This window comes from Sardina pilchardus, chromosome 18, assembly GCF_963854185.1.
Source record: "Sardina pilchardus chromosome 18, fSarPil1.1, whole genome shotgun sequence".
Taxonomy (NCBI): domain Eukaryota; kingdom Metazoa; phylum Chordata; class Actinopteri; order Clupeiformes; family Clupeidae; genus Sardina; species Sardina pilchardus.
This window is the reverse complement of record NC_085011.1, coordinates 29,255,180-29,272,129: the sequence shown is the minus strand read 5'-3', so window position 1 is coordinate 29,272,129 and position 16,950 is coordinate 29,255,180. Positions and strand designations below refer to the sequence as shown.

General features: G+C 40.6%; 1 protein-coding gene across 1 annotated transcript; it reads right to left on the bottom strand.

The window, feature by feature from the left end:
* Positions 1–4,687: 4,687 nt before the first annotated feature.
* pkz (protein kinase containing Z-DNA binding domains) lies at positions 4,688–16,740 on the bottom strand. The gene is made up of 13 exons (XM_062518956.1): positions 16,658–16,740; positions 15,252–15,304; positions 14,570–14,728; positions 14,291–14,419; positions 9,689–9,733; positions 9,469–9,588; positions 9,238–9,378; positions 9,050–9,139; positions 8,270–8,459; positions 7,823–7,963; positions 5,155–5,256; positions 4,960–5,022; positions 4,688–4,852 (listed from the first exon to the last, which is right to left on the bottom strand). Exons 3-13 carry the CDS (start codon positions 14,710–14,712, stop codon positions 4,727–4,729), a joined length of 1,290 nt encoding a protein of 429 aa, XP_062374940.1. The 5' UTR covers positions 14,713–14,728; positions 15,252–15,304; positions 16,658–16,740; the 3' UTR covers positions 4,688–4,726.
* Positions 16,741–16,950: the final 210 nt, after the last annotated feature.

Here is a 16,950-nt window from a genome sequence, read left to right as displayed (position 1 = left end):
CAGTATCCATAGATAGACACCTGCCTCTATTGCCCTACTCCTCAGATCCCGTGCAGATATGTCCTTTCAATCCATGATTTCACGTAGGGAATGGGATTGAACCGGGTAGCTTAAGCAGTGGGCCAACAAGGCCAATAGAGAGTTGTGAGGAGATGGTAGAGGGGAAAAGAGATGCTCTATTTGCTGTGCAAATCAAGTTAATCTGCGAAAAACCCCGCTCATGCACTTGAGATGGGGACAGTGTTGACCGCGGCCAAAAGGTCCGAACGAACCAGGCGCGCGGGAACCTCTTTTTGACCAGGGGTGCTGAATAACAAAATAATGAAGAATGTCCAACGATTTCTCCCTGCTATACATGTTTTGGATTTTGACTGCTAAATATGTCATTAGCGCGGTGTACGGTTGAGGGCAAGACGTTTCATAGCCTGTCCAATTGCAACCACAAATTCTAACGTTCTACAAATGCGACAGCACCAAGCGCGTCACTATAGGTGTTCAAAAGATAAGGGGCTATACCTCGGCTGACCCTTCCATTTCCCGGGGGTCCGGGGTTTTTCCCCCCGGGAAAATTTTAAAATTGGGCTGTGAAAGATGCGATTTCAACATAGTTTGAGAAGGAAAGTAAGGCCAGGTTCCGGATCTCAAATTAAGCGTCGAATAGCTGCCGGATCCAACGTCGGAGGTTCCGGATCTTGTTCCGGCTTGTTCCGGCTCAAATTAAGCACTGGGCTCAAGGTATTTTAACTCATGAATTCCTCAGATATCTGAGGGACAGAAAGGGAGGATTATTGTGTGACTGTATTGTCAAGGTATAAGGTGCAAGGAATAACTCATTAATTCCTGTCAAACACACCTTCCTTCAACCTCTTCCCTCCACATCCTTCATTTTACTCAGAAATCAGAATGAATTAACTTCAGGCGAATTTGATACCGTCATTTAATAATCTGTTGTCTGTCATTGACTGATTTCATACCCCTGTCATCATTAAATAAGTATTACACCACTGACCAACTAATCCTATACATCAAGACAGAGTTCTTTTTTTTGTTTAAAACTGTCAACGGTTGTTTTTAGTCTCTTCTGTCTGAAGGATATTTGGTTCACTCTGCGGTTGTCTGATGCACTGGCGGAGAAAGGTTAACGGCAAGGATAAGGCACTCCGTCTGATGAGGCCCAAAAGTCATTTGGTAAAGCAAACAAAAGCCCTCCGCGCGTCTCAGCTGAGGAGTTATAAATTAGATGCAATATCCTGATTGGAACGCTGTGTGGGTTGTGTGCCGTTCCTCTTGATTGCGTCGGCCGCTGCCAGTGTTCTTTTTTTTTCTCCCTCCATCGTTCCCTGGCCCCGTCTGCTAGCCACGCTCTGCTCCGCTCACAAATGGATGGGAGGACGTGGCAGAGGCCACAGCGCACCAGCCGCAGCATTATCTGATGCAATCAGAGCAGTTGGACACAGGCTCCTTTGAGCCACTCAGAGTCCTTGGAGAGGCTTGCAAGACAGTCAGTCTGAACTGAAGTGCACTGGCTTGATGAAGTGCAGTCGCACCTGCCTGTCTTTTTTTTTTTAATCATTATTATTATTAAATGGCCTGGTGTATTTGTCCTACTGAAGTCTCAACAGTTGATTGTGCTCACAACCTGCTGGCTCTCTCATGGATTAAGTAATTCTAGAATTATTCAGTGCAGATCTAAAATGTCCATGAGCGATATGGCATAGAAATCATTATGGTGAAGACATCAGCTCGATATTCTGAGGAGAAATCATAGCATTACTGCATGAAATGATGCAATATAGTAAGATTGATATAGTCATAATAAAATGATAATTATAATATTTAAGAATCAGTATTTGAAAAAAATAGATTAGAACAGTTGACTCATCATATTGCCCTATACATGTATCTATACTGTAAATAGATTGCACAGCTATGCAAATGCTGTAGATGTGCACTAGATGTGCAATTGCTACAATAAAGATTTCTCACAGTATTCATTTGAGCCACCTACGTCACTATCATCACTTAAAACGGGCACGAGGGTGACATTATCACATCATCAAAATAGAACCTTCACATATTTGTGGTAGTAGTCATAGATATGAATATGGTCGTAGCCCTCAAATGATGTAGCCTATCCTACCACTGTGTATCAGACATTACTGCCTAGAAAAGAAGTCGGTGTGAGGCAGAGGCAGCAACACTTATTTATTTTCAGAGACGACAGGTACTGTATGATTTACAGGAAGCCTCTGAAGACACAGGCCCGATGTTAATGTCCACACTCACAGGCTTTAAGACTCGGCCACCACTGACTCATTGCTCATCACAAATGACTACGAGCAGCTGTGGCAGCGCAGACCCAGAGGAGCCGATAAAATGACTGGGACAAAGTGATCGGCTTTCCTTGGCAACGCCGCACCTACCGCTGGCCCGTGTGATTGAATGAGACGCAGCACTCAGCTGGTGTTACTGTTGTTCTCGGCAAAGATGGTAATCATTTGCTGTGCTGGCTGGCTGATTGAATGTCACACAGCTCCCTGGGTTAAGGTTGTCTTGCTGTGCATAACTTCTTCCATCTTGAGCTCTTTGCCAAGAGGAGACTGTTGTTGCCAAGTGCATCAGTTTCAGTTCTACAGCTCAACATCTCCCCCCACTAGTAAGAATGTGGAGACTATTTATGTCACTTGATAAAACGACACAAAGTATAGGAGTACTGGCGTTCTTTAAACTAACAACTTTTACATGATTGAACATAATGAACCTAATACCAAAACTGAGATGTCAATTTATCATGATAAAATTTCACTGCTTTGCAATTTCACTGCTGTGGCAGTGCAATGTTCAGGTATAATGGAGCAACATTGCCCCCTGGTGGTTGTTTTTGCATAGGAAACTGCTGTGCTGTTTCAAACAATGGATTTTCTGAATTTCTTTGCCGACTTTTATGTGCAAACATAGAGAATAGGCAGATTAAGAATAGACAAGAATAGGCAGATTGCATATTAAATATTTTAATTATAAGAAAATTCTTATACTTTTCTTCACAGGAAGACATCATACAGTTCATGATTTGACTTTTTTTTTCTTTTTCTTTTTAACAATAATTAGCAGGCACCCCAAGAAAAAAGACACAGAGTAACATAGAACATAGAAGCTTTTGCTGTTTGCAGCAGCATGGTTCACTTAGTTGTACATGACTCAAATACATTTTTCATGATCCATTTCATATCAAAATATTTGCTGGATATTCCTATGATCTCCGTGTAATTTTATACCCACAACCAGATGATGACAGATGATGACATTACTTAATGTGACTGACATTAGTTGACATTGCGGCTGACATTAGTTATCCAAACTGACATAAATGTGACCATTTTTAAAAGGGCAAAACAGTGGTAAAACAGTGGTAGCGCTTAAGAAGTGATAAATAAAGTTGAATCTTAAACACACTAACTGTCAAATGTGGACATACACATCCATCTGCACATACACAAACTGTAAAGTGAGGCACATTGTTTTTGTGAGGAAATCTCTGCATCCCCTTCTACCAGATAATAGTGCCGTATAGCAGTCTGCCTGACAGATACAATGCCTGCTGTGAGCTCTTGCCAACTTGTTCAACCTCTCTAATTGGCAGTCTCCTCAGAGGCTTTCTGACTGGCTAATAGAACTTGACAGTATTGCAGTTTTAGGAGTAGATTATACAACTCAGTAAAAGTCCCATCTACTTTTGTTATTATCTCAGATCAGCTATCTTAAAGGAGAATTCCGGTGTGAAATTGAGCTTAACTGTACCGAAACATGTTAAGGTGTACTCACACGTGTTTTAGACGCACTTTCACTCACCCCCAGCATTCCGAACTCCTCCGTTTTCAGCCTAGCTTACAGTAGGCTTGAATCTATTAGATTGGGCATTACGTAGCCTATGCAGCTAAATCGCTATTTTTAAACCATTAAAAAGGTTCCAAGTAACTCCACACTGCATTGGTTGACTTCTGAGGGTCCTGACATTTAAAACGAGATACTTAGAACTTTGGAAGTGCACAGGAAGTTTATTAAAAAAGACTGTTTATTCAAGCAGTACCTTCATAGAATCTCTCCGCTGGGCGCCATCTTGTGGTGAAGTCGCGATAAGTCGACTGACGAGCACAAACGAACAGGAAAGACAGGGGGACATATTGCAAACATTTTGAGCTTTGTTACTCATCATGCTCATATAGACAGTATAACTATATATTTCCTATGGAATTACTTTAGCAATATGTTCCCCTGTCCTTCCTGTTCGTTCGTGCTCGTCAGTCGGCTTATCGCGACTTGATTCCAAGATGGCGCCCAGCGGAGAGATTCTATGAAGGCACTGCTTGTAAACAGTCTTTTTTTAATAAACTTCCTGTGCATTTCCAAAGTTCTCAGTATCTCGTTTTAAATGTCAGGACCCACAGAAGTCTACCAATGCAGTGTGGAGTTACTTGGAACCTTTTTAATGGTTTAAAAATAGCGATTTAGCTGCATAGGCTACGTAATGCCCAATCTAATAGATTCAAGCCTACTGTAAGCTAGGCTGAAAACGGAGGAGTTCGGAATGCTGGGGGTGAGTGAAAGTGCGTCTAAAACACGTGTGAGTACACCTTAACATGTTTCGGTACAGTTAAGCTCAATTTCACACCGGAATTCTCCTTTAAGTGCTACAGGAGGCCTTACAGCAACTTCAGTTCAGGAAAAGTCACACAGTTTTCTGATTTAGCATCCCTGTCTCACTCAGGAGAAAATGTTTGATGAATCTGGCTATCTCTGCAGCAGCTGGTCTCATTTCTGTTGTTTTGGAGAGCATCTTGCTGATTAATTTATGCTGAAATGTTTGACAAAACAAACAAACAAATAACAGAAATGACATGAGATGAAGTATAGAAGGAGCTGTAGGTGTAGTCAGCAACCATAAGAAGAACAGAAACTCACCTCAGAGGAATAAGTGCAGCAGAACTCATCTGGAAATACTTGATTCCTTAAGTCAGGCCATATCTGCAAGTTTCCACAATAACAAAGTCAACATAACATCAAGTAGACAAATCTGTTAACCTTCATTACATTAACTGAGCTATTTACACTAAAGCAAACTGTCAATTTGCCAATATGATGACAAAGGTACCTTACCTTTGCCCTCTCAGAGCCTGATGATACTTTCCACAGAAGCTCAAAACAAATCAACCCCAGAGGGAATATGTCTGTTTTTTCATCATACTTCCTCTGATCCTGCTTTGAAACAAAGATCAATCAATCAATCAATCAATCAATCAGTCAGTCAATCACATACAGTACCCTCCAGAATTATTGGCACCCTTGGTAAAAGTTGACTAAAAATAGGTATAAAAAATAATCTTTAGGTGATTTATTGTACTCCCACAATGAAAACAATGAGGAAAAATACACCCTGCAAGGGAAGCAAATTTATTCTGAGAAAAAGGAAAATCTCATAAAGAAATAAATGTTTTTAATAAAAACAGGTCACTCACAATTATTGGCACCCCTACTTGTAATACCTTCTTAAACCTCCCTTTGTCAACAAAACAGCATGTAATATTCTTCTCTGACACCCCATAAAGATTGAGAATACAAAGTGAGGGATTTAAGACCATTCATCTTTACAAAACCTCCCCAGATCGTCCAGATTGCTAGGTCCACACTTGTGCATTCTTCTTGTTGACTCATCCCACTGTTTTTCTATGGAGTTTAGATCAGGGGACTGCTATGGCAATGTCTGAAGCTTGATTTTGTGTTCAGTAAACCATATTTGTTTTGATCTGTGCATTTGTTTTGGTTCATTGACCTGATGAATGATCCAATCATGACCAACTTTTAGGGCCTTGGCAGAGATTGTTTGATTTCCTTCGAAAATGTTCAGGTTTTTCTTGGTGTTCATGATGCCATGCACCTTAATTAGGTTCCCAAGGCCTTTGGGAATTAAAACAGCCCCACAATAGCACAGCCCCTCCACCATAATTCTGATTAGGCATGGGGTTCTTTTTAGTATAGTCATTCTTCTATGTACGCCAAAGACACCTTAAGTGTTTTTAGCAAAAGAGCATAATTTTATTTTCATCTGACAATGGACCACACTCCCAGACATGTCATGGTACCATTCAGTAACTCCTGCCATTTACATTGTTCATTAAATGACTCTACTGGCTTTAACCTGACATGCTGTCTAAATAATCTATTAGCAGTGAGGTCACTTTTGAAGATTTTTTGGGGGAACTTGGTGACCCCAAGATGATAGCTTTGTCTGTAACTCTCAACAGTGGTTCTTATGGATTTTTTTGCCTATCATACCATCCTCCATACTGTGCGTGGGAGCAAACTAGCCATGGGTCTTTGTCCAAGCATGTTTGCCACATTTCCAGATGATTAGAACCTTTTAGTCATCATTTTAACTGGAAATATAGGCATTTTCAACTAAATACCTAGTTTCCATAGACATTCTCTTACTTACAAATGTCAACACAATTTCTTTTTATTTCAATTTAGTGTATTCTCTTGTCTCTCCAATGTTGAAAAATGACTAGAGGATTTAGCCTCTGAGGGACTTCATTTTCATACCATAGTGAAAAAGAACGTCATGAACTACTTCTGAAAGTTCACAGACACTCTGATTTACTTTAAAACGTTGCATTTACATAGGAAAATGCTCCTGTTAAATGTTGTACATAATATGTTTCAGGGGTGCCAATAATTGTGAGCAAGCTGTTTTTGTTAAAAATATTTATTTCTTTATGAGATTTTCCTTTTTCTCAGAATAAATTTGCTTGCCTTGCAGGGTATATTTTTCCTCATTGTTTTCATTGTGGGAGTACAATAAATCACTTAAAGATTATTTTTTATACCTATTTTTAGTCAACTTTTACCAAGGGTGCCAATAATTCTGGAGGGTACTGTATCTATCAGTCACTTCCCTGCTGAAAAAACCAGCCTGACCAGCTAAAGGTGGTTTGCTGGTTGACCAGCTTGTTAACCAGCTTATTTGACCACCCTTTGATGGTTAACCAGCTAGACCAGCAAAACTCTCGCGAAAACACACCTTCAGCTGGTTTACCCAGCTTATGATGGTAATTCAGCTGGTTTTGATTGTCGTACCACCTTAAGCTGGTCATTTTAGTTGGTGTTGCTGGTCTACATTGCTGGTTTTTACTGGCCACGCCAGCTTATGTTGGTTATTCTAGAAAACCAGCTTGACCATCTTTGTCAAGCTTGACAGGCTGGTCACCAGCATGACCATCTTAAACCAGTTGTATCCCAAACGACAGGCTGGTCACACCAGCACGACCAGCTTCCTCAGATGGTCACGCCAGCATGTCTAGCTGGTGGCCTAACCAGCTACACCAGCAAAGACCAGCAATAATAACTGTGTTTTGGGCAAAGACCAGCAAAGACCAGCTAAAACCAGCTAAAACCAGCTACCAGCCTAAGCTGGTTTCTTGCTGTTTTTTTCAGCAGGGTTGTAACTATATGACCTGTGACTATGCAGGCTCCACTGACAATACAAGCAATTCTCTGTTTGAGGAGGTGACTAAGGGCACACTCACACTAGGTACGTTTCACCCGGTACGGAATGAAGCGATCACACTGGTCAAACGAACCGGACTTTAGGGGGCAAGTGTACTCGGGTATGGTACGAATTGCCTAGTGTGAGTACGCCCTAAGTCTGGTTAAAATAATCAATCAGTGTTATTGGCTTGAGTTGGCTAGTCTAGCTATCAACATACTAAGCTCAATCTTTTAAGATTGAACATTAGTCTGGGGAGTCTGGGTGTGCTTTATAGCTTACCTGTTCAGGGCTCATGTAGGAGGGTGTTCCTCTGCCCTTTGTCCTTTTCATCATGCCACCATTCTGGTTTGTTAGTGATGTCACCAGCCCAAAGTCTCCAATCTTGACAGTGTAGTCTTTCGCAAACAATATATTTTCAGGCTGAAGCACAAAAAAGCATTATTGTCACAACTAGGCTAACATAAATTCACTTGAAGTCACGGAACAAAACACTGAATAAAAATGTAAACTCAACATGAGCTTTGGCACCATATGTCACTGACTGAAGTGCAAGATCACATACATTCTACATGCTCACAGAAAGCTTATTTGATTAAACTCATATCTGTAACAATAATCCAGTGGAATTCATAGTTGACTGCCTATTTCATTGAATGATTCCACTGCACAAACTGTAACTAACATGTTTGCTCAGTATACAGAGAATGTTCTGACACTCATTATCACCTTCAGGTCTCTGTGAATGAGTCCTTTTGAATGGATGTACTCCACTCCGCAGACAACTTGCTGAAACACCTTAAGAGCATCCTCCCTGGTCCTCTGTGACTTCCCAAAGTTCCTGTCCTCTAACCAGCTGTGAAGAGTTCCTTTCTCACAGAACTCCATCTGAATGAACAGCCAAGAATACTTCCCTCTTCTGACAGAGAGAACAATGGAACAGTTACATTGCAAACTATATTGTAAACACCTGACAAATATGCAAAATAATAATAGCTAGAAAAGTACTCTGCAGGCCTCCGCCTGTATTGTTCTTCCTAGGTTGTCATACATTTGAATCTAAACTATTCAAATCGCCACCACGTGGCCATACCATGCCATTACACCGCTAAACAAAAAACATAAACGCCTCTGGAATCCCGACGGTGATACAGATCACTCCCAAAATGTAATGTTTTTTCCTTGGGTCATTTCTGACCTTCCCTGACATTTTCATCAAAATCCATCCATGACTTTTTGAATTATCTTGCTAACAAACAGACAGACAGACAGATAAACAAACAGAAAGACAAACAGACAAACCCCAATAAAAACATAACCTCCTTGGCGGAGGTAATGAAACTAAATAGGAATAATAAAAGATCAAAAACATATTTTAGCATTCCTCCAGCACTGGAAGAGTACATTCACTGCACAAACAAATTGTGATGGCCTGTGTAGAGTCCCTGATGGTGTATGGGTAAAACTATTTAGGCTAGAAGTGGCATGAGCAACTGGAGGCATATTTACCTGGAATTTGTGGTAGGCCTACTGCTCTTTGATTCAAGTGAAGAGTGACCATCACTTGTTAATTCACTGTTCTCATCGTCAGTGTTGGTTCTGTTGAAATATATGCATGACATCAAAATAATTATCATAGTCTCTATGAATAAACCTAGCAATACACTTCAGCTGGAAAAAATATTGATCATTCTTACTGAGAATCGGATGATGATTGTTCAGATGTGCTGTGGACACCAAAAGCTGTCCGGTTGAACTCCCCAGGCCATGCTGTGAAGTATCGAACTATGTTTGCATGGTCACACTCAGCCAGGGCCTGAACCTCACGCTCTGCATCCCTTAGGATGACAAAATCATGAATTTTTTTTTTATCAATAGGACACAGATTCATTAGACAATATAAAAAAACCTATTATTTACATATTTACCGGTCATATTCAACTATCTTCATTGCGTAGAACTTGCCATCCATTTTGTGCTTCACTTGACAAACATATCCAAAACCTCCCTCACCGAGTTCTTTGACAAGTTCAAAATCCCTTGAGATACTTTGAAATGAAAAAGGAGAAATATGTTAAATATGACTTCACCTCATATCAGCTTCAATATCTAGCTTATTTGGTGCTGGATAAGTCACACCTGACCTACCTTAAACCTGACGCTGGTTTATCATTGGGATCCTCTGCAAAGTCACTGAAAATCACAAATCGTCATAGGTTAGGCTACATCATCATCATGATGGTGATGAGTTCTGAACAATGTCCTCCACCTTACCTGTCTGAGTCTTCGCTGCCACTTACAGTGAGTGTCCAGAGTTTTCCGGTTAACTTTTCCACTTTGCCCTTTTCATGCAGGTCATAAAGTAATTTTTTAACAGACTTGCGCTCCTGGTTGCAGTTTTTAGATATTTCTCCTGCAGTCATTCCTTTTCCATCTGCGTTGGTCTTCAAAAGTGTCATTATTGAGTCCTGTTCCTCTTTTGACAGTAGTTTTTTTGACACTTCAGGTGTATCTACCTTTTTTGTCGTGAGTAAGGACCACTTAGGGGGGCAATCATCTGACCCATGCAATTGGTCCGTACTCCTGAGACTATACAAAAGTCTGTTCACCTCTTTTTTATCCAGTCCCACTGCTTTGGCTATCTGTAAAGCACTGTAGGTTGCACCTGTTGGACAACCCTTCAAGTAAGAAAGTATTTTCTCCTCCGAACTCATTGTCGAGTGAGAAATTAGATCGCGCTATTATATCGAACTATTATTTAACAGTCGCATTAAAGCACCAGGAAAATACAGCTCCACCATACACCGAACGGGACCTGAATGAGTTTATTTAACAGTAACCCACATTAGTTTCGGTTTCGATTCCTCAACACATTCACATTCGGGGCGTACGGTGTCAGATGACCGCATTAGGCAGACAGTATAGCCAAAATTAAAATAAATTCGTCAACTGATTCGATTCGTTGGAACCAGGAAGAAATGTCAAGACGTAGGCTACTCAATCGAAAACTGTCGAACAAAATGGCATAGGCTGTCAGCTACTTTGCTCAGTGGTCTACAGTGTAGCCTATTTTTAGCGTGGCGATTGCAGAATCGCAATGCTCCGGGAACATCAGCATGACTCATGGTGATTTCAAAGGTAGGCTACGTCGCTTAAAGCTGCAAATCAGAAAAGCTGGTCATAATCAAAATTACATGGTTAATTCACCCATGCTCTAAAATTAGTTGAACTAATCCACTTGACTGATGTTTTCTAGGTCCTTGTTTACATATCCCACAGATGATGGCAGACAGTTGCACCTTTATGACTTGACCACGTGAAAACGTTTAGGCTACTTAAAGGGATATTCCACCATTTTTGGAAATACGCTCATTTTCCACCTCCCCTCGAGCAAAACAATCGATATTTACCTTGTTCCCGTTCATCCAGCCATTCTGTGAGTCTGGCGATAGGCTACAACTTTTAGCTTCAGCCTAGCATAGATCATTGAATCGGATTAGACCATTAGCTTCTCGCCTGCTAGCTTCATGTTTAAAAGTGACTAAGATTTCTGGTAATTTTCCCATTTAAAACGTGTTTCCTCTCAAGTTAGAAAGTGCAATAAGACCAACTGAAAATGAAACCTGACGTTTTTCTAGGCTGATTTGACATGGAACTACACTCTCATCTGGCGTAATAATCAAGGCAACTTGCAAACGTACCATAGGCGCAGTGATATCGTAAGCAGCATCTGAAAATAGTCCCCATATATCTCTTTTCGACCAGGGCTGTGCCGGTGCTGGTGCCGGTGCTGACGTTGAGCTGGTTCTGGTAAAGCACCGGCACCAGCACCGGCACGCATTTCCATAGGGTTCAGCACGGAGCAGAATGTTACTAGAGTGGAGTGTTACTATGCCGACGCACGTCTGAATCAGCTGTGAAAACAAAAAAAAAACATGGCTGCCGATATCGGTAAATGACTGCTGAATCGGTTGAAATGCCATTTGTGTGACGTTATTTAGCTTGGATTAGTTTAAAGTAGATTGAAAATAAACGATTTACTATCTGGTTATACCATTGTTGTACCCACTTATAACGTCTGGTCTGAGATATTAGCTGTCAGTGAAACTATTTTATACCGTTAGCCTGCTAGCTTACGTAGGCTAATTTAGTTTAACGTCAGCTTTTGCTAACGTCATACCGTAGTGTTAACCAAAGATTCTAGAGTGCTACGCTCATTTTTAAACGACAGTTCAGTATATTTACTGTTGCCATGGTGCCACGACCCTTATTACGTAACAGCCCAAACTCTGGGACCAGCAATTTCACGGTGCCGTGCCGGTGCTGGCTTTTTGGCACCAGCACCTGTCATTGTTCGGTCGAAACACGCAGAACCAGTTCGAGATTGGGCACCGGCACGGCACCAGCACCGGCACCGCTGCGGTCGAAACGAGGTAATAGACAACAAGCAGTAGTAGTGCCAGTAGTTTACAAGTTGCCTTGATTATTACGCCAGATGAGAGTGTAGTTCCATGTCAAATCAGCCTAGAAAAACGCCAGGTTTCATTTTCAGTTGGTCTTATTGCACTTTCTAACTTGAGAGGAGACACGTTTTAAATGGGAAAATTACCAGAAATCTTAGTCACTTTTAAATGCTAGCAGGCGAGAAGCTAATGGTCTAATCCGATTCAATGATCTATGCTAGGCTGAAGCTAAAAGTTGTATCGCCAGACTAACAGAATGGCTGGATGAACGGGAACAAGGTAAATATCGATTGTTTTGCTCGAGGGGAGGTGGAAAATGAGCGTATTTCCAAAAATGGCGGAATATCCCTTTAAAAGGGTTCTAATACAGTCTATGGAAAAGTACATAGGCCTACACAGCTTTGATTTTATAAATGGTGTAATGCGGTTCATAACTTACTTCTTGGTAAGTCTACCTCATATCTGTAGTGTACAGTAAGTTAAAGGTGCTCTAATGTTGAGTAACATCACTTCTGTTGATGTTCAAACAAAACAGAGAGCTTGCTCACCCCTCCCGTGAAATTGAAACTCTTTAACAACATCACCGTTAGGGAGTCAATATGCACAGCCGACATCGAACTGTAGTCTGTCTCTGTTCGCCCTTTCTATCTCCCTAGAGAGTTTCCCCAGATATTTGTGACTGTCGTATACATACACAATCTCCATCAATACGTCACATGCCCAACAAGAAAATATAAGATTTTGGATCTGCGCTATGGCTCAATAAAGGAGGCTTACAAGGCCTCCCCTCGCCCCCCTCTAGGCTCCTCTGATCACTGCGCTATCCATCTCTCTCCTGTGTATAGATCTCTGCTTAAAAGGGAGAAGGTGAAAACCAGAGAGACTAAGGTCTGGTCAGTGTTTGTACTTCCTTAGGAAGCTAACTTGTTTAATGTCGATAAGGTTATGTTGTCTTTATTTTACAAGTCTTTTATAGAATCTGTTCTCACTTCTCACCTTTTCTTTTATTGCCTGGTATGGAGCCATCAGTGTTAGGGACAAAAACAACCTCAGCCAAATTGTGAAGGTGGCTGGGAAGTTGATTGGCTGTCCACAGGTACCCTTGCTTACCCTTTATGAAAAGCAAATCATTCAAAAGGCAAGTACTATATTGGACCGTAAAAATCATCCACTCCATTTATTATTTGAAGTTCTTCCGTCAGGCAAAAGACTAAGAGTCCCCTTTTATCCAGTCCAATAGGACAAAAAAAATATTTTACCCCCAGTGCAATACGCTTCCAAAATTTGCACAATTTGCTCTATTGCGCATAAATGGTTGATAGGCATTTGTGACTTTTTTGTTTTGTTTTGTTTTTTTTGCTTCTGGCATGGAGCCTTCTGTGTCCTTTGTGTATTTTTTGTTTCTTGTGTCCTTTGTGTATTTTTGTATACTTGAGTGCAAGACAAGTTTCCCTGAGGGGACAATAAAGTTAACCTAACCTAACCTCTCCTATACACGCATCGTGTCAGTGATTGACTGGATCAGTTTGTTATGTTCTTATGCTCCAAGAAGATTTTGTTGCTGTTTTGGTGCCTGGGCTGTCCAGAGATCACATTTTTTTTCAGTGTATTCAGGGCACAGGCAGCTGTGGATGGTGAGGTGATGTTTGCTGTATGTTAGTGCCCTGCACGGGCCTATTATCTGGGCCCGAGCCCGGACCTGGCCCAAGGGGGTGGAACACCAGCCAGGCCCGGTCCGATAGGTTTTCAGAATTCTCGGGCCCGAACCCGTATCAAGCCCAACTCCCCCCCCCTCCCATAACAATGTTTTAGCGTGATAGAACGATATTCATTGGGTGCGTTCGTAAATTTAATCTGCCGCTCTGAAAATGGGATAATGCACTGCATAGAAAAAACAGTATTTTATTTTTCAGTGAATAAAAAAAAGGTTTCTGATCAAATTGGACATAAAAGAGCAGGTTAACATTGCGACCATCCTGCTACTTGAAAACGAGAAGATTGGTTGTAACTCTATCCTATTGTGCGGAGAGGGAATTTGAAAGAGAACCGTTTATCCCACCCCTCCGACTGAGCCCTGCCTATGGTGAGTTCCCAGACCCCTACATCTTGATGTGGGTCTGGCTCGTCAGGGAAGAACATAACTGCTGTATGATATTAAAGATGCCAGCAGGCACAAACTTGTTGCCTTTCACAGCGATTTTCATTTTTTGATTGATGTAAGTGAAACTTTCTACTGCATTCTGAAAACAACATTACAACATTGAAGTCCACAACGATGAAAGTTTACCTGTGACATTGAGGCTGGTCTTGAATCTTACTCCATGCCAGCTGAGCAGCCTGCTTCTTTGCCACTTTGATTGTCTTACCGCAGCCTTCTGGATACTCGACCCGACCTATTACTACTTTGTAAATAAACCTGTAGATGAATACCATGTAGTTTGTTAGTGTATAAAACAGGCTTTTGGAAGCTTCAACTCACAGAGATGATTCACACAATTCACACAACTGATGAGTTCCAACAACATTTGAAATGCTTCAGTAAGGGTTTCACTGTATCTCAACTTACTCAGGGTTGAGAGGATGCATTTTATGCTCCACTGCCATAAAATAATGTGTCAGTTCCCGCTGCTGACAATATTTGCTCAATATCCCTATGAAGTTATCCTGGTGAATATCACTGCTGAGATCTTTTGTAGGCGTAACCTTCATATGTTCAAGGTTATTGCTGTACAAGGGAAGAACGGGAAATTACAAAAAAGTGCATTACAAATGTTAGTATCACAGTTGAGCTTTTGTTTACAGTTTAATGGTTTGACAGGATAACAGATGCACACTTGATGAAGTGACCCACAACGAAAGCATGTTTCTGTCTGTATAATATGGTTATCGTTATTGTTATGGGATTTGGCAGACACTTTCGTCCAAAGCGACATACAAATAAAAACAATACAATTCTTAAATTTAACAGTGAGCAATTTGAATATGAAATGTTGTTTGTTTATTACCACTGATGGTGATCAACTGTGACACTGAGTTTCACTAGTTCCTCTGGGTTTTTTGGGGGAAATAAAATGGCATTCAAACCAAGAACGATACTGATAACGATAGCTATAACCATAAGGATAAAAGTGTCCACGCTGACCAAAAATAAAAGAAAAGTCTCTCCTCGTGTTACGTAATGAATGTGATGGCTAAAATGTGATGAATTCTGATTGGCTGCTAGATTTTTATCACTGTGTTATACTCACTCTATGTTATGGGTTAGTGAATCATCTTCAGAAAGACTTGAGTTGCTTGAAACCTGAGGTAAACATACAAGGTAAATGTAGGATATAAGGAATTACCTGACTTTCCATGGTATGTGGGATAATGCATTGTCTACCGGTCATTGTGTATTGAAAAAAAAAGTCCCAACAGAGTCAAAAGAACCCTGATGCAAAGTGGATGGCTCCTCCATTAACCTAACCTAAAGGGACTAATTTTACATGGCGAAAAGAGAAAAGAAACTTAACAATGAGCCCTTTTTAACAATCTGAAACGCACCTTCTGAAGCGGATGGTTTAAATACATTTAAAGCGTCCAGTAAAAAAAAAAGTGCTATCTTCACAGAGTCATAAATTTACCAGACACATGAATTATTCAAAAGGGTTGTTCTTATGTTTCTTAATTAGTCTTGGGTGGGTTTTAAGCGTAATATCCTTTAAACCAATGACAGTGACATCTATGTGATATGCTGGTTTCACTACCTCTAAATCAAAAATAAGAAAGACCTCCAAAGCATCATGTACACATTCTTAAATCATTGGCCACACTCTTCAGTCACTAACATCACTGCATGACAAGGCAACACTAAGGAAAGCCAACTGCATCTTAGAAGACTCTGCTACATAGACCAATGTAATCTGCTGTAACTTATATCGGGCCAATCACATCATGTACAGTCATGGCTGAAAGTGTTGGCATCCCATGCTAAAGTTGACTAAAAGGACATAAAATCATCTTTTGGAAATTGATCTTAATGCCTTAAGTAATAAAATGAGGAAATATCCAACCTTTAAGGATACCAATTTTCTTTGTGAATGAAAAATGTATCACAAATAAATAAATGTTCTTCCTTAAAATACTGGGGTCATAAATATTGGCACCTGTATGTTAACCCTATGTGTTCAATTCCCACAAATAATAAAAAATAAAACTCTGCCTGCTTCTATGCTAAACCTATGTGTTAAATTCCCATGCCAATACTTATAACCCCAGTATTTTAAAGAAAACATTTATTTATTTACGTTACGTTAAGATACATTATTCACTCACAAAGAGGAGTAGTGTCCTTAAAGGTTGGATATTTCCTCATTTTATTACTCTCAACCCTGAGTAAGTTGAGACAGTGAAATTTTTAGTCAACTTTAGCATGGGTGCCAACACTTTCAGCCATGACTGTATAGAGTCAGTGGGTATGGCTCTTCAGGCTAGAACATACCGGCTGTACGATATGAAAGATGCTAACAGGCACAAACTTGTTGCCTTTCACAGCGATCTTCATTTGTTTGGCATTTCACATAGGGAAGACCCATTCATGTAAGTGAAACTTTCTGCTGCATTCGGAAAACATTACAACATTACAACATTGAAGTCCACAATGATGAAAGTTTACCTGACTGTGACATTGAGGCTGGTCCTGAATCTTACTCAATGCCAGCTGAGCAGCATGCTGCTTTGCCAATTTGATCGTCTTACCGCAGCCTTCTGGATACTCGACCCGACCTATTACTACTTTGTAAATAAACCTGTAGATGAATACTATGTAGTTTGTTAGTGTATAAAACAGGCTTTTGGAAGCTTCAACTCACAGAGATGATTCACACAATTCACACAACTGATGAGTTCCAACAACATTTGAAATGCTTCAGTAAGGGTTTCACTGTATCTCAACTTACTCAGGGTTGA

What these genes read in the sequence shown, in the direction of transcription:
- pkz (XM_062518956.1), bottom strand. Translation starts at nt 14,712, where the DNA reads ATGAAGGTTACGCCTACAAAAGATCTCAGCAGTGATATTCACCAGGAT. An exon ending in GACCAGCCTCAATGTCACAG is followed by an intron (nt 9,734 to 14,290) that starts GTAAACTTTCAT and finishes TGTGATTTTCAG; the next exon opens with TGACTTTGCAGAGGATCCCA. An exon ending in CCTACATGAGCCCTGAACAG is followed by an intron (nt 5,257 to 7,822) that starts GTAAGCTATAAA and finishes TTTGTTTCAAAG; the next exon opens with CAGGATCAGAGGAAGTATGA.